This window comes from Heterodontus francisci, chromosome 8, assembly GCF_036365525.1.
Source record: "Heterodontus francisci isolate sHetFra1 chromosome 8, sHetFra1.hap1, whole genome shotgun sequence".
Classification (NCBI taxonomy): Eukaryota; Metazoa; Chordata; class Chondrichthyes; order Heterodontiformes; family Heterodontidae; genus Heterodontus; species Heterodontus francisci.
In genome coordinates, this window is record NC_090378.1 from 35,106,815 (window position 1) to 35,125,263 (window position 18,449).

Here is an 18,449-nt window from a genome sequence, read left to right on the forward strand (position 1 = left end):
CTGTCACAGGGCCTTGCAGCATGGATTGTTCTTCAGTTGGAGGGACCGAGGAGGTGAGGGATGGCGCCGTTGCCCCTGAGATGTGGCCCCCTTATCAGCCTCTTTCACTTCCGCAGCCCTTTCATGGTGCCCTTGCATGCTGGATGAGGCCACCAGCTGGAATGCAGCTGGCATTCACTTGAAGCATCTGTGCTATTAGCGACACAGCATTCCATACCACAAAAAGTGTCACTCTTTCTGTGCATATCAGTGTGCTGCTGCTGTATCCACTCAGAGTGGTGCTGCATATGACTCTCCAAGAGGTTGGCCACTCTCTCGATGGAGGAGCTCATGGGCTCAAAACCTTTAGTCATAAAAGAGCACATGCACTGCAAGAACTCCTCCATTGTCTGCCCATGGCTCCACAATGCCTCTGGGATCTCCGACATTCGAGAACTGATCTACCCCTGATGCTCCAGAAAACTTTGCTTCTTTGGGACACCCGAGGCCTAGCATCTTCAGCTGTGTCTGTTGGAGACGGCCCAAAGCTAACCCTGCCCCTCTCCCTCCCTCTGCTCACTCGTGATGTGCTGCCCATTGTAATCTTGACTGAGGCCCAACCAAGTTGCATGTGTCTGCGCTGGTGGATTGTGCGAAGGAATAATGTGACAATGCTGGCTCAGTAAAGTGTCTCTCCCCACAACCGCCTTGAAGGTGAATGATGACATGATGGCACCCTTGCAATTACCAGCACCGCCGCTTCCATCGGGGTCAAGAGTGTGGAGGTCTGGGTACACTGTCACCCATCCGAGGCATGTCCTGCAGTTGTGCCCTTTCTTTTCCTGCAGAATAAGGAGTGATTTATGAGTAGGCTGCCCTCCCTCACCTCTTCCAGCATGACATTCACATCAGCTGTTTCACACTTCATCGATGCCCCCTTCTCAATTGTGCCCCATATGTGTGGGTTGCACATGTCTCAGTGATGCAACTGGGTACTTGATCTGACAATTTTAGGGTGAACTATGGACAGTCAGTCTGCTCAGCGCGTCTGCATGCTGGTTTATACAGAGTTAGAGCCCTGTCACTCGGGTGTCACATGCCATTCACTTTTCCAGACTTATCAGGTTATTGAGTCTTTTTCTACACTGGACCCACCTCCTTCTGATCACTCATCAGCTGCCACCTCCATCCAGGCCCTCTTTGTGTCTCTAGGCCCTTTTCTTCTTCTAGATGCTGGGAACAAGATCTCTCTCCTGTCTGCCACTAATTCGGTTAAAGCTTCAAGGAGGCATCGGAGAACATTGGTGACACCCGTGCCAGCGCGGGCCTCCTGAGTACCCTGCTGGTCCATGTAATCAGCGAACAGCAAACCCTGTCATGGCTGCCGTTCACTTTTTCAAAGGGCCCTCAGTTACTGACTTCACCTCCAGGCTACTCCCAGTGCCCTAATTGAACGCCAAACTTGTCCCTGGGCCATTTGGACCCTATGTATATGACGAATGCGTTGCGTCAGTCATGGAGCGTGGGTTGGGACCCAAAAATGATTTAGGCATCGGGCTCCCAACCCCAGATTGAAAATCCAGCCCTAGGAATCAGTCTCATGGCTCTTTATACCGATTCCATTACTTGATTGTATCTTAGGGATCAGGACAAGATGTAGTGGTTTACATATTTAGTCCAACTGTGTTTTTGTCATTTCTGAGCTGTCTCATCCAATTCTACTGCCCCTCCTACATTGGCACAGCCTGCAAATTTGATTGTTTTCTCAGCCTTTGAGTGTGGGCTTCATATTAGGCTGTTTCCAACCTACTGGTACAGTGTTTAATGACTTCCCTTGATCATCAATGCTGAAAAAATATGCTTCTGAATCTCTCTCTCTCCTGGGAAAACAACCACGTGTTAATTTAATTTTTAAATTTAATTTAGAGATACAGCACTGAAACAGGCCTTTCGGCCCACCGAGTCTGTGCTGACCAAGAACCACCCATTTATACTAACCCTACAGTAATCCCATATTCCCTACCACCTACCTACACTAGGGGCAATTTACGATGGCCAATTTACCCATCACCTGCAAGTCTTTGGCTGGGGGAGGAAACCGGAGCACCCGGCGAAAACCCACGCGGTCACAGGGAGAACTTGCAAACTCCGCACAGGCAGTACCCAGAATTGAACCCGGGTCCCTGGAGCTGTGAGGCTGCGGTGCTAACCACTGCGCCACTGTTATGGGAGATTTATTTGTTTGGTAGCTCGTTTAGCCTAAGACTTCGATCTATCTCATTTATATCAAACTCATTAATTCTGCTTAGTTTATCTCTGCTCAGGGAAAGCATATTGTTCATGTCTTCCCTTGTGAATACTTGGAGGCAGTAATCATTCAGAATATTAATGATCTTGTGCACATCCTCTATTTTCAAGCCTGTTTGCATCTTTTATGGTTCTCACATCTTCTCTGGCTGCCCTTTTACTGTTGAATATGTGCAAACGTACAGATTCCTTATAATTTTCTGATTGGGCTGGAGAAGTTTGTCATGGCGGATATCAAATCACATGATTAAATTAGTAATAGGATTTAGCAATTACAGGACAATATCCTAACTTATGTTACATTATACAATAATGTCCTTTTACTAGATTAATAACACTCTTTTTATATCCATTTTAAGATTATATTTTGCAGTGAGTTACCAGTGTTGTTGACCAGCTTAATGACATATTTAAACATGTGGCTTGCTCCTTCAGAAACAGCAGCACGAAGGACCTAACTAGTTTTGCTGCAGAAGCCATTGCCTTCAACAGACAGCTGTCACAGCAGGATGAAGAGATGCAAGAGGAACAGGAAGTCATCATCAAGACCATTTGTTCCATGCGACTTTCCCCTCCCTCCAATTCCAGGCTCGCTAAACGCAGGGCCAAGGCGCAGGCTGAGAAAACCTCAGTTATCCAGCGGCAGTTATGCAGTCCGACAGTGAGTGTCAGTGATGGGGCTTCCTGATGGACATATATCAGATTTCAACCAATACAGAGCTGACATAACCCATCTTGTGCAGCAGTCAGCACCAGACTGCTTGTGTTACTATGGTTTTGGACACAGAGTTCGGAATACTTTAATCTGCGAAAGTTTTATTTTAAACAAAACACGATATTGCTGCTCAGTCTACAGCAGCCTGCAGTTTACTGGTCACAGGTTTAAAGGTCAAAGACCTTTAACTCTGCTTCTCTCTCTACAGATGCTGCCAGACCTGCTGAGTATTTCCAGCACTTCCTGTTTTTATTGCAGTTTACTCTAATTTCTTTGTACAAGAATAGGTTGTGGGATAATTTTAAACATTGTACATTGTTATAAATATATTTTTATCTTAACATCTATCCGTTGTATATTTTGTGTTTTGAACTTACCTGAAAGATGCAAATAAAGCTGATTCAGGGATTTATCACAAAGGAGGAAGTAACTCTTCAGGTTACTGTGAAGCACTTATTTATAGATCGTTGCTTCATATCAATCAACATTGAGCATTCTCCCTTCCCACATGCATAGCACTGCAGTTATCCAAGTTATACATCATTTGCCAGTCATGAGCCCAGCCTCCCAACAAATCGAGATCTGCATGAAGCAGACAAGCATTGTCTGCAGTCCGCTAACACTCACACGGATCTTGGTATGATCTGCAAATTTGCAGATTGTGTCCCCAACACTTACATCCAGATCATTAATAAAAATCTTACATTGCACAAATATCCACTTTTCAAGAGGTTTTACAATAGATTAATTTCAGCTGAAGGGATCCCCATTAAACACAAACATTATTATGTGGTACTGGTGTGCCGACTGAGACTAAAGGCCTCAATCATCTTTCTTTGATTGCATTTTAATATAATCAGACAGTTTTCTAAGAAGTACATTTAGGTCAAAATTAAAATAACACATCTGGCAGTTGCGGGTGAATAATTCCCAATCCCTGCACTCATCTGTAAAGGTATTATCTCTTAACAGTAATGGACATGAAGTGGGTGAGCTCTTTGTCAACTGAGAAAATCTGAAGGATTTCACAAGACAGTGCAATAGGCATTCTTGTCATGTGAGGGTTTTGATGCTGCTCATATAGAAAACTCTAGTGTGAAGGGATGCAATTTTTCAAATAATACTTAAAGCTGTTTTTATCACATCAGTACATTCAAACAAATTATTAATTTTTTGTGTGTTTCATTGATGTACATCATTATATCATAATAGTATGATATTCAATGTGCACGCTATGTGATTGATGCCTCTTTTCTGTTGTTGAAACTCTTCCATTGTAAGCTGTTCACTAGTGTGTGCCCTCCTCTACCACTGAGCAGATTTGGTAATATTTGCAAAAACTGCAGGTGCTAACATCAGGTGCTTCCACCTCGAGCTATACATCTTTACTGATGCTGAGACTTGTGGCAAAATTATAGGATTGCTTATAGGGTTCCTTCCAGAGGTAACCCTACAATATAAAGGCATAATTCGGTTTCAGTCAAATCATTGGGATCCACACAGCAGAATACTGGAATTTCCAAGCATTCTTCCCCCTCATCACTCTTAAAGGAAAATACTTAATTTTTTGACTTAAAAATAGTGGGGAGAAGAAAATGAGCACCAAGAATCATGGTCGAGAGATTCAATACGGTAACTATGTGAACAGGGTGAATAAAAGTCAGTCTGTTCAAGCACTCATTAAAATTCCTACATGAGATCTGATTCAGCAGTATGAGAAATCACAAACATACTTTGTTTTTCAAACAGATTTTGTTCAGATTTTTAAAAAAGGCATCTACACTTCGAATAATATAAAACCCCAAAATTTACCTCAAAGCTTAACTTGTTACAATGCTTTCGTATCACACTTATTACTCCCTGCACAACACCTTATAACCACATTATTGGGACCCATTTATTAAGAGTTTGAAGGGAAAAGAATTTCTATGGCTTCTGTGATAGAGGGCTAGAATGAGAATATTACTGGAGGTTGGATAAGGGGTAGAATTTTAGTTTAGAGATACAGCACTGAAACAGCCCACCGAGTCTGTGCCGACCATTAACCACCCATTTATACTAATCCCATATTCCTACCACATCCCCACCTGTCCCTATATTTCCCTACCACCTACCTATACAAGGGGCAATTTACCTACCAACCTGCAAGTCTTTTGGCTTGTGGGAGGAAACCGGAGCACCCCGAGAAAACCCATGCAGACACAGGGAAAACTTGCAAACTCCACACAGGCAGTACCCAGAATTGAACCTGGGTCGCTGGAGCTGTGAGGCTGCGGTGCTAACCACTGCGCCACCCAAATTTCACTTTCTGCCGTGGTGGGATTCGAACCCATGTCCCCAGAGCATTAGCTTGGTGGTCTAGATTACTAGTCTAGTGACAATACCACTACACCACTGCCTTCTCTCCCCACACCACTGCCTTCCCTCCCCTGCAGGTAATTCTCCCAATTCCCCGTGTTATCTTTGTTGAAAGTTAGTTTTAATTATTGATGACCATGGTCATCGCATCCCAGTTAAAGGAAATGACCATGTCTCTGCAATCTTGGCAATTCTGTATTTGCTGATTTCATTTCAAAACGAAAAGATTGCCAACAGTAATTTTTTTTTCCCATGCTAGACACAAGTTTGACATCTTAGAATTTAATTGACCCCTATTAGGAATGTAGCTGTGCATCCCTACCTTGCATTGCAATGGCAGAAATGCTGCTGCTTGAACCAGAATCACCATTTTGGAATTTAAGCCAGGTGAAGGAATTGCAGCTGTGAATTTCTATTCCATTTGTACTCTGATTCTCATTATTGTGTTTGTTTCATACTTGCTTTGGGACGGAAGCTGGCAGACTGTATATTGTCTGGAAAAATTGTTTCTTTTTTTTCATTGCTTTATGAAGATGCCAATCGGTCTCTTAATTTGTATTTAGTCCTATTTTAATTGAGAAGCCCCATCTGAAAGATGGGTGTTGTTTTTCATGATTGAGTTACAGTACAGAATAGAAGCACAAGTTCACATAATTCTTGAGCATACTATGCTGCTGTAGGGTAGACTTCAGGTCCTTGCCCTTTTTTCATTCAGAGGCTGTGGGCATCACTGGCAAGGTCAGCATTTATTGCCCATCCCAACTTGCCCTTGAGATACAACTGAGTAGCTTGATTGGCCATTTTAGAGTTACCAACATTGTTGTGGGCTAAAGTCACGTAGAAGCCAGACTGGGTAAGGATAGCAGATTTCCTTCCCTAAAGGGCATTAGTGAACCAGGTGGATTTTTACAAGAATCCAGTAGTTTCATAGTCATCATTATTGATACTAACTTTTTATTCCAGATTTATTTAATTAACTGAATTTAAATTTCCCCAATTGTTATAGTGGGATTTGAGCTCCTGCCTGAGGTCTTAAATCCAGGCCATAGAATTATTAGTCTAGACCATAACCACTGTGCTACCCTACTCCTGTATCTTCCAGTGACTGGTTAGAGTTCCACTGAAAAGGCATGGGGACAAGCTGCCTGCTGTGGACTCGGGTAAAACCCAGACAGACTGCCAAAAAAAAGTTGGGGAGTTGAGGGGTGGGTGGTGAGTAGTAGAATAATGTGATTATTTGTAAGGAACAGGGCCAGTTAGACACATCAGCTTCTTGTTAGTTCATATGGTTTTGAAATGTAATCTCACATTAAGCTGCCCAAGGGTCAGTGAAAATAAATGCCTTTAATAATCCAAGGTTCTTGCTTCGATTGTAATCCACTTTGTTTCCAGTAAAGTGAAATTACTTGTTCAATATTGTCCTTCAATAAAAAAATTGCACTTTATTGGATATACTGGTCCAAATTTTCCAACAATTATCTTTGCTTTTTACAGTTTCTCATTATTCAAGAATTGTATAACTTCCAGCCTTGAGCTGTGATTTAGTTTTTATTAGTCCAGAAGAAGGAGTAGTTGAAGGATGTGTGTATGTCTATATAAATTTATATAACTGCTGCTCTGGATAGATTTTTTTTTTATGGTCAGCTGCATGCTGACATGCATGGGAATCCATCATATTTGAGTCTCCAAACTAAAATATTGTGAAACCACATAAGTAGGGTCATCTTACACCTAATCAAGTGTACACTGTCTCCCCATAGGAACAGATGCCCAGAAAAAAATTAGGGTATAGGTTAGCAAGAATCAAGGTTTATGAACCCAGTATGCACAAGAGTAATGCTAGAGTTTAACCAGCTAATATCATACAGGTTATGGGCACAAAGAACTTTTGAGCTACCCACTAATTCTCCAGCTGAAACCACTCTAATTGCAAGGATAACTGTAGGGTTATTTGAAATTTCTGGAAAGAATCCCAGCTCCTACTGGCTAGTCTGGCCCTTCAGGATACTTAGTGAGCTGGGTTAGCTGATTAATTAACTACCAACTGGAATACTATGCACCTGCCTGCTTTGGAATCTGTTTACACCAACTGCTATAGAGGATCAAATCTGTTCCAACATCCCATCGCAAAGCACATTTGGGAGTCAATTTGATCCCAAAAGAGCCCTGCTTACTTTCTGTCTGTCCAAATATGGTCATTAGGTAACTGATGAGCGCTCAATAAGCAGACAACAAGAACGTCTAAGTTTTCATATTACCATTAAATGTGAATGCATTTTGGGGTCGCAGCATAGACATGCTACTGATGTTGCATTTATGAAGATTCAGCAGCAACTGCTTATATGTCTGCAACCAGTCTTACTGGGCACTGAACTAGGGATATGCAAGTTGCATTCATTTATGTAGCAAAGCCTCCCAATAGCTGGCATTCCCAAGACTGAGTTTTCTGATCAGCTATTGGTGGCCATTTGCCTTCAGTGTGGTAAAATGACCAATGCAGGACTGTGTGTGATATGCTATCCACCTTGATGTTCCATACCTTCAGGTTGCTTGGGTTTACTTTTCAATTGCTTAGTCCAGGTCCTCACCTAAGCTCTTTGACAAAGGGATGGGTATCAGAGTTTCCTTACCAGTCAATATAGCCCAGAGCATGCCACCTTTGCAATCATATTTTCCACTTTGCCACAAACCCACTCCACAGTTTGGTCCTTGATCTTTTACTTGAACTGAAGGCATTGTTCCTTTGTCTGATAAGGACTTAAGAACCATGAAGAAGAACTACTTGGACATTTTTTATTTAAGTCTAAATAACTGCTTCATGGAAAGGATTTGTAACTTTTTTAAACATCCTTTGCTCTTGTTCACTTACATCTGAAGTTCAATTAGTATTTTAAAAAGAGCATTCTTGATTTGGAAAGCCAATGTAGTCTATTGGACCCTTTGCTGAATGTGTTGAATTATCAACACATTGATAGATAACAAAAGGGCATAATCTTAAAATTAGAGCTAAGCCATCTTAAGCACTAACTCCACACAAAGGATAGTGGAAATCTGGAACTTGCTTCCCAAAAGGCTGTGGAAGCAGGGTCAATTTAAATTTTCAAGACTGAGATAGATATTTGTAAGGTATGAATATCTAAGAGATATGGGTAGATAGAGTTGAGGTTCAGATCCACCTTCATCTTATAATTGGCAAGACAGGTTTGAGGGGCTGAATGGACGACTTCTGCTCCTATGTTTTTATAATGCAGGTTGGAGGTGCAGTTTGATTCTCTGGGTCTAGGTATGTGTGTCCTCCAAAGTTCCACCAGCTGGTATTGTGATACCACCTCATCAGCACGACAGTTTTACATGGCTCATAGAATGGTAAAATAAGTTAATTATTTTACAATTCTAAAGCATAAGAAAGTTGAAAGCCCAGTAGAGGTTATAATGAGGTCAGAATAAGGTGTGTTCTATGAACAAATAGGCAGACATCATTGTGAGAATGCAGACTATAAAAATGCACTGATGCTTGCTGTTCTGGGCAGTGGGATTGCATCTTTATTGTTGTTTGTACTAATTCATAATACTTCCTTGATGCACAGAATGCCTAAATGAGGAAGGAAAGTTAAAGTCAAACCGTTCGGCATAATTCTTAGCTTGAGTAAAATCCTTTCAACTTTTACAGGAAACTAAATTTCAGCGTTGATCTATGTAGTTTTATTATCTACTGATAAAATGCTTACAGTTCAAGAGCAATTTATTGAAAAAAATTACATTGGCCCCAAGACTGATTTCATGCTGCATTTCTTTAAAAAATTCTCTTCTACATGCTTCCAATTTTTGATTGCACATTTCCCTCATTTTTTTAATGTTCCTTGGCTTCATACACTATTCTGAGAATAGTGTTCTGCAGCAAACTGCTGGGAGTGTGTGTGGCAGTGACCCAGGTTGATACTCCCTTTGATTTATTTTTCAGTTCATTTCATTCTCCTTTGTAGGGCAGTGGAGGTTGTGAACTTGCTCATAATAATTCTTAGCAAGAAACCTGCTGCGCAGTTCCGTATTCATAATTTTCTCCCGTTGCCTGGATAGTAGGGCTGGAGTTGCATGCCAATACCACACAAAGGAACTTTCCAACAGAAGTCACTGAATAGCAATTGGGAGTCATGACCTGTCATTTTACCTTCCTCCAAACCAAGTACAGAACATCCAATCCAAATGTAGCACCTGCTGTCCTGCTAATCCTTCAAAATTTTGAATACCTCCACCAAACTGCTTCTTAACCTTCTTTGTTCTGGTGAAAAGATCCACAGTTTCTCTAGTGTCTCACAATTAAAGCTTTTTATTTCCAGAGGAATTAAAAAAGGCTGAGATTTAATAAATGTTTTCTTATGAATTATGAAAGGTTTTGATAGAATCAATAGGGAGTAGCTATTTCCTCTGATTGGGCAGCACTGAGGAGTCATCAAGGAGTCAGAGGCTAGGAATCTTGCAGCATGTAACTCACCTCCTGGCTCCCCAAAGCCTGTCCACCATCTACAAGACACGTGATGGAATACTCTCCACTTGCCTAGACGGGTGTTGCTCCGACAACACTCAAGAAGCTCAGCACCATCCTGGACAAAGCAGCCCACTTGATTGACACCCCATCTACAAACATTCACTCCCTCCACCACCAATGCACAATGACAGCACTGTGTACCATCTACAAGATGCACAGCAACAACTCACCAAGGCTCACTTAGACAGCACCTTCCAAACCCGCGACTTCTACCAACTAGAAGGATAAGGGCAGCAGATGTTTTTTATTCATTCATGGGATGTAGGCATTGCTGGCTAGAACAGCATTTATTGCCCATTGCTAATTGCCCTTGAGAAGGTGGTGGTGAGCAGCCTTCTTGAACCTCTGCAGTCCACGTGGAGTAGATACACCCATGGTGCTGTTAGGAAGGGAGTTCCAGGATTTTGCCCCAGCGACAGTGAAGGAACAATGATATAGTTGCAAGTCAGGATGATGTGTGGCTTGGACTGGAACTTGCAGGTGGTGGTATTCCCATGCATCTGCTGCCCTTGTCCTAGGTGGTAGTGGTCACAGGTTTGGAAGGTGCTGTCTAAGGAGCCTAAGATGCATGGGAACACTACCACCTGCAAGTTCCCTGCCAAGCCACACACCATCCTGACTTGGAACTATATCATTGTTGCTTCACAGTCGCTGGGGCAAAATCCTGGAACTCCTTGTTAACAGCATTGTGGGTATACCTACCCCACATTGACTGCAGCAGTTCAAGAAGGCGGCTCACCACCACCTTCTCAAGGGCAATTAGGGATGGGCAATAAATGCTGTCCCAGCCAGTGACGCCCACATCCCATGAACGAATAAAAAAAATTTAAAATTAAAACTAAGCGAGTAAAGAGAGAGGGAGAAATTTGCAGCAGGTTGTTGGAGCCTGAAATTCCTTGCCAATGGGAATAATTGAGGTAGAGACCAATGCATCCATTAAGTAAAAGGTAGATAAATATTTGAAGCAAATTAACTCAAAGCAAATTGATAATTTTGGATTGCTGTATCAAAAAAGCCAGCACAATGTGCGAATGGCCTCTATAGTGAATCATTTTCTCTCTGTGAGCTATCTTGTGATGGAGTTTGCAGTCTGCGAGACCAGTGGAGGAGTGTGTGCAGACTGTTGTCTGAACAGGCGACTTGTTGAATTCTGTTAGGTGCACTGACTCTGGTTTCAAAGCTTGTTTTTTTTTGGAGACGGTCCCTAACTTAAAAGTGAAACTAAAATCTTCAGAGGGAGACAGACCTGGTTGGAACCAGCTAGGACAGCGTCATTTGACCAGAGGCATATGACTAGAGCTATCCAAGATCAGATTACAGGATTGCAGAGTTCAAGCAGGCTGCAGGCCGACAAGCTGCAGAGACTGGTAGCTAATTCTGACCATTGGCAAATACGAGTTGCGGCAGCTGGTTTCGGCGACTTAGAGAAATACTTGTGGATTCAAGCCATCAAGACTGTTGTGAGTAGAACCAAGGAAGTTCGGGAGTAGCACACCGTTTTTGGTGGAGACTGTACCTGTGGGGTTCGGGATTGCAGGGGAACAGATGTCAGATGCAAATCAGTGACTGTGTCTTGGGAGAAAGGAGTGGGAAATCTACTTGAAGAACTTCAGACCTTGGGAGGACTTTGTGGCTGTTCAGTGCCATATTTGCTGAGTGGACTGCCTAGAAAATACGTGAGATCTATCTTTGTTGTATCTGATAATTATCGTGTAATCTGTAAACTATATATATTGACCATGAACTATCTGTTATTTCATATTTGGGTGGCGCAGTGGTTAGCACTGCAGCCTCACAGCTCCAGTGACCAGGGTCCGATTCTGGGTACTGCCTGTGCGGAGTTTGCAAGTTCTCCCTGTGACCGCGTGGGTTTCCGCCGGGTGCTCCAGTTTCCTCCCACAGCCAAAGACTTGCAGATTGATAGGTGAATTGGCCATTGTAAATGCCCCTAGTGTAGGTAGGTGGTCGGAGAATGGTGGGGATGTAGTAGGGAATACGGGATTAATGTAGGATTAGTATAAATGGGTGGTTGTTGGTCGGCACAGACTCGGTGGGCCGAAGGGTCTGTTTTAATGCTGCATCTGTCTATGATTCTATGATATTTAATTTATGTTGATTCTGGTTTGATTGTGAAAGTAAAAGTTGTAAAAGTGAAATCTTGTCCATTTGTTTTTTTTAATTGGGGCTGTTCAGTAAATCTGGTTCTTTTTGTTTGTTGATTTCCACGGGGATCATAACAATCTCTATATTCATGTTTCACCTATTTGTGTGCCCTGTAGGCCATATGGAAATGTCTGTCGGGCAAAAAATCCTGACTGAAGTTTCTACTTGTCCGGCGTGTCTGGTGTTGTGAAGGTGCTTCTATATTTAAAAATTTTTTTGGAGGATTTGTGTCTTAGAATTGTGGAGATGGATGCATTGGCGAACTGAAGTAATTCCATAGCTGTTGGACTTTGTTTTTTAAAAGACGTTGCCGGAAGGAAACTTGAGGCCTTTATGAAAACAACCTTGACTGGAAATCACACACATTAAGCTCAATAAACAACAGAAACCTTGGTGACTTGGGGAAGATGTTTGCAGAGAAGTGACATCATGATTTATGAGGGTCAGGAAGTTCTGGATTGCTGTTTGGTTTTCTTTCTGAGATATTATTTTGGTTCAGTTGGGGTGTGGACTGTGTTTGAAAGTAGTTGGAGATCAACCTGCCAAGAGGGAAACACCCAGCTTGCCTCCTTCCTCTTGTCTCTGTGAAATGCTGCGTTTCTCCTCAGATGCTCGCCAGATTAATTCTCGACGCCGCCTGAAAAGAACTATTCCAGAAAAGATCCCAGTGACCCGTCTACATGTACTCAGATGCCAGACCATGTGCCATTTTGGGACACAACATTTTTTTAAACTCATTTGTTGGATGGGGGCATCACTTACTAGGCCAGCATTTAAGAATCAGCCACACTGCTGTGGCTCTGGAGTCACAAATAGCCCAGACCAAGTAAGGACAGCAGATTTCCTACTCTAAAGGACATTAGTGAACCAGATGGGTTTTTACAACAATCGACAATGGTTTCACAGTCACTATTAGACTTTTATTTATTCCAGATTCATTAACTGAACTCAAATTTCACCATCTGCCATAGTGGAATTCGAGCCCATACATTAACTTGCATACTGAATTACTAGACTAGTGGCATTGCCACTATGCCACCATCTCCTCGTCCATTTTTTTTAAAGAATTAACAAGTCTTTGGCCAAAGTATTTAGTTTAGTTTAGTTTAGAGATACAGCACTGAAACAGGCCCTTCGGCCCACCAAATCTGTGCCGACCATCAACCACCCATTTATACTAATCCTACACTAATCCCATATTCCTACCACATCCCCACCTGTCCCTATATTTCCCTCCCACCTACCTATACTAGGGGCAATTTATAATGGCCAATTTACCTACCAACCTGCAAGTCTTTTGGCTGTGGGAGGAAACCGGAGCACCCAGAGGAAACCCACGCAGACACAGGGAGAACTTGCAAACTCCACACAGGCAGTACCCAGAATTGAACCCGGGTCGCTGGAGCTGTGAGGCGACGGTGCTAACCACTGCGCCGCCTTTTTATGTTTTTTTTTAAAAACTCTGCAGAGCAAAGCTCTTTATTTTTCGATTAACCAGTGTGTGTATGAGAGAGAGAGCGCTTGTGTGTGAAGGGCTAAGGTAAAAAATTAACTTTCATATTTCAATCTATGTGTTAATGCTTCGCTTTGTTACTGGATAAGTCTTGTTTTATAATAAACAGATAATTAATTTCCTCGCATGTCTTAATAGGCTCCATCCTGCACTCAAATTCACCTTTGAAATGGAGCCTCACAGTTACCTTGAACCTCCTCGATGGAGTCTCCCCTGCCCATCGCAAGGTTGTGCAAGGCGCAGCAAATGCCAATGATCCTGGATGCCCGTGCTGGCGCGTACCGCAGTGCTCCACCTGAGTGGTCCAGACACCTGAAGCTCATCTTGATCAGGCCAATCGTTTGTTTGATGGTCACTCTGGTGACCACATGGCTCTCATTGAAGCGTTCCTCAGCATGACCCCTTGGGATTCTCACGGGTGTCATCAGCCATGTCTTCAAAGGATAACCCCTGTTGCCAAGTATCCAACCTTCCAGTCTGTCTGGGGGACTGAAAAGAGCAGGCACCTGAGAGTTTCTGAGAATATATGCATCGTGGCAACTCCCTGGGCACCGTGCACAAACCTGCATGATTCTCTTGCGATGATCGCATACAAGGTGAATGTTCAATGAATGGAAGCTTTTACAGTTGAGAAGTCTGCTAAGGAGTTCTCTACCACGGTCGACCACAAACCTACCTTCACTGGTCAATACACGCGTTGGGATTCTTAGAGTTCCACAAGCTATAAGATTGACCTTATTGGCAACGTTGCCATCTGCTACGGCATGTCCTCTGTCCTCCCCTGCCAGCATCAAAGAATCCTCCTCCATAGTTGTCAGGTATGCCTGATTGCCCTAGCCACCACTGGTCCGGGACCTCTCTCAGGCATTATGAGCCCTCTTCTTCTATTTAAACAAGCACACCTAGTTTAGACTGATGATTTGATATCTCACATCCTCGCCCATTGGGTTTGTAGTTGCATTTTACCGCTACTGCAATGCAATGCCCAATTTGAACACATACAGATCACCATGCATCCCAGAGCTGCCCATCTTGTGTCTCAATACAATGCAGCAGGCAAGGACTGCTCATTACTTGTTTCTACCTTGCATCGTTAGACTGATCCTTCTCTGATACATTCACAATGAGATTAATGAGAAGTACCCCTTACCCGAGCAGAGCGAAGCAGGTCATTGAGCCGCTTGCGGCACTGGAGCTATGTCCTCCGTACCACACAGCAGCTGCTGACCTCCTCGGTGACCTCCAGCCAGGCTCTCTTGGCCACTTCTGCAGGCCTTCTTCGGCCATCAGCGTTGAATAAGATATCAAGCCTCGCCTCCGCCACCTGGAGGAGGACTTGCAGAGATTCCTCTGAGAATCCTGGGGGCTGTGATGAACCTTCTCCCCTCCATCACTCTGGATTTCTTCTGCATATGTTTTCTCCTTTCCTGCCCCTGGGCACTGTCAGTCTTCCTTCACTTCTTGGCTTTCCAGTCAGTTGGTGACCTCGGCAGTTACACTCACAACTTCTCCTCTGCTGAATTCCCCTCAGCGGCTGCTCCATTGTAAAGTTGTATGCTTTTTTAAAGGGCTAACATTGGCCTCGCCCCCAAATCCACTGATTCAGCCGGCCGCGTGCGCCCTGTCAGGTGCCGAATACACCAAGGGGCTGCTAATTGGCTGCCCCGCGCGTGATGCTGGTGGGCAGGCAGTGCGGAGCAGATTCGGTTTACTCGGCCACTTCCGACCCGGCCGCTCCGGAGTCGCTGGGAGCCGACAAATTCCGGCCACAGTGTCCAACATGAGATGTGGTTCCACGATTGGACAACATTTGCTAAATCATCCGCAGTGCGCTAAGAATTACGCTGACAACCAATTTAAAATTGTCAGTAGGGCTCGCAGTGTGGCACATTTGCACGTCTTGGAAGCTACATATATTAATGCACAGGGCTCTGTTCTTTGCAGACAGAAAGAACATGTACACATATTGCACCTGTTTCAGCTGAACAAAATAAGTGACAGTCATTTGTTGGTTCATTCCTCAGGGCAATGCCTTGACCAATCAGAGTCAAGCTGCTAGGTTTAAATTTCAAACTAAGCTGGGCAGTTAACTGTCAGTCACCATAAATGGGTGCATTCTCGATGGCAATGCCTTTACCAATCAGGGTTCCCTTGCCAACCAATCAGCACTCCCTTCACATACAGTATAAGTTGTTGTTTTCCCCTACATTGGCTATTCTTGTGGATTGTCCTGATGCGTGCAAGACGAAAAGCTTTGACAACATGTCTCTATTTTCAGCAATATATGATATGAATAAACCATTGTGAAAAAAATATTGCTTCAGCATTTGCATCTGTGGGGCAAATCATGAGGCACAGGGGCATATCTAATTTAGTGTAGAAAAAAGTCACAAAAATTCACTAAACCCAGTAAATGAGGTTGCAAAATCAAATGCATATCTCCCCAAATGTAATCAGACCATCATAGAGCCTCCAAATAAAACAATTCCAGCATCTCAGTTTCTCCATTTAGCATTCTCTGTATATCTATTACATAACTCCAATTAAACTTTCGAAAATTGCTATTGTGCATCACTTTAAGGGATCTTCGTTCTGTCCTCCTTAGAGATGACATAAACTACATTACTAACTGACCTTAAAAATGCTGGTAAAAAGCTTTGGAAGAGCTCATCAGTCCTTTGAAGATTCAAAGTTGAAACTTTTTGACTCAGATCTGTGGCATTTAGACCCTGCTGATCAAAGACATTACCAGATGAAGCAATTTGTTCCGCTCAGCATGTTCCATGTTGAAAGTTACATGCAGTTCTCTTCAAAGTAAAAATAATATAACAAAGTGTAAGACTTGAGTGGAAACTATTACCTCATTTCTAACCACCCTTTCTTCTCAAAAGTTTGAAACACTCTGTCATTCAGGCCCCCACCTGCCAAGAATGAGGCATATTAATTTTGCCACATGGACATTCAATTTCAAATTGTTGCTGGGAAGAAGAGAAGGCCTGTGACAAGGGGTTGCCAGGCCCCTGGCTGGAAAGACATTTTTTCATCTCAACAGACAGTGTTTGTAGATAAAGGACCATTCCCTGACACACACAATACACAAAGCCAGAAGTGGTTATACCAGTCAGTCACGTGACTACCCTGCTGGCCAACTTGGGAAGTTTTAAATTGTAGAAACAGTCTTTGAACTGGGCAGAAAGCTCTTTGCTCTTGGACTGAAAAGACCTCTCCTGGCTGGCTCGCCACAGCCTCTTCTGTCTGCTCCCATCTCATTCTCACAGAACTGAATCCACTGAAGACACATGAACCCCAAGAGAGAAAAGTCTCCTACAGCAAACAAAGTTTAAGAAGAATGCTGGGCCCCAACGAAAGGCAAGATCTACCCACAATCAAGGACTCTACAGTGAGCTCGAAGACCCGTAACAAAAACTCTTCAGATATTGCCTCACACTTTTCCATTTTATTTCTTCTGCTCTTTTCCATCTCTATTTGCATGTGTGTATTGCGTATGCAAGCTAGCATGGGCGCATTGTGTATCCGTAGGCGTTAACTGAATTAGAGTTTAAGTTGATAAATTTCGATCTTTCTTCTTTAAACCTAAGAAAACCTGTGTGTGTGTGCTGGTTTCTTTGCCTTATAATTGAAAAGTGTTGAACAAGCATTCACTAAGGAGGAGCTATAAAAAAAAAGATGTGTAAAAATAAAACCCTGGTACAGTAAGACGAGGTGACGGCTGAAAGGGAACCGCAGACCTCTTTCTCACCTGGTGGCAACACACTCCAATCAGGTTTTTGCCCTAGCTGAAATGACTTTAATCAAATTCATGAGTGTCAGCCTCTGTGACTATAAGATACACTATCCCTCTTTGTTCTTCTTCTGCAGCCTTTGACACTGTTGACCACACCATCCTTCTCCAATGCCTCTCCTCCAATGTCCAACTCAGTGGGACTGCCCTTGCTTGGATCCATTCTTACCTAGCTATCCAATCGTAACTAGAGCATTTCCAGAAATGATTTCTCCTCCAACCCCTGTACTGTTAGTTTTCAGATCCCCCAAGGATCTATACTGGGCCCCCTACTCTTCATCTCCATTATATACAGACCACCCTTGGTGATATCTTCCAAATTCAGGAGGTTATCATCTACATGTACGTTGAGGACACCCAAATGTACCACTCCACCACCCCTTTTAACTTCTCCACTGTCTCTGGACTGCTTGTACAACATCCAATCCTGGATAAGCTAGAATTTCCTTCAATTAAACATTGGGATGACCAAAGCTATTGTCTTTTCCCCACCCACAAAAGCCATACTCTTGCCACTCATTCCATTCCCTCCCTAACCACTGTCTTAGGCTGAACCAGATTGTTCACACCCTTGACGTCCTATTTCACCCCAGGTGAGCTTTCATCCCTGTATCTCCTCCATTACAAGATTACCTACTATCATTTCCATTTCTGCCCCAGAGATAGCCCTTCTGTTACTAAAACCATTACCCGTACCTTTCCCATCTCCATACTTGACGATTCCAAATCTTCCCTGGCTAACCTCCCATCCACTACCCACCATACTGTACAGCTTATCCTAAAATCTGCTGTTTCATGCATCATTTCACTGCTCACTGATCTACATTGGCTCTCTGTCCCCCAGTGTTTAATTCCTTTCATGGCCTCCACCTTCCCTATTTCTGTAATGTTCGCCAGCCTTACAATACTCCAAGAATTCTGTATTCCTCACTCATTTCACCCCAGCATTAGAGGTCCTGAGTGTGGCAATTCCCTCCCTCAACCTCTCTGAACCTTTAAGACTCATTCCACTCTGCAACCTTAAAAATCCCATTTGGAATATAGATACATAAAACCATAAAAGTTT

At 43.2% G+C, this 18,449-nt stretch overlaps 1 protein-coding gene across 8 annotated transcripts in view; it reads left to right on the forward strand.

The window, feature by feature from the left end:
* LOC137372742 (MAP kinase-interacting serine/threonine-protein kinase 1-like) overlaps positions 1-6,755 on the forward strand; it is a 90,163-nt gene extending 83,408 nt beyond the window's left edge. For 4 of the 8 annotated variants that reach the window (XM_068036941.1, XM_068036939.1, XM_068036940.1 and 1 more), the window contains one exon: positions 2,722-6,755. In XM_068036941.1, coding sequence (XP_067893042.1) covers positions 2,722-2,974 — 253 coding nt within the window. In that variant the 3' untranslated portion in view covers positions 2,975-6,755. The remainder of the gene's footprint in view (positions 1-2,721) is intronic. The other 4 variants (XM_068036936.1, XM_068036935.1, XM_068036938.1 and 1 more) reach the window with 1 other exon arrangement.
* The last annotated feature ends 11,694 nt before the right edge of the window (positions 6,756-18,449 follow it).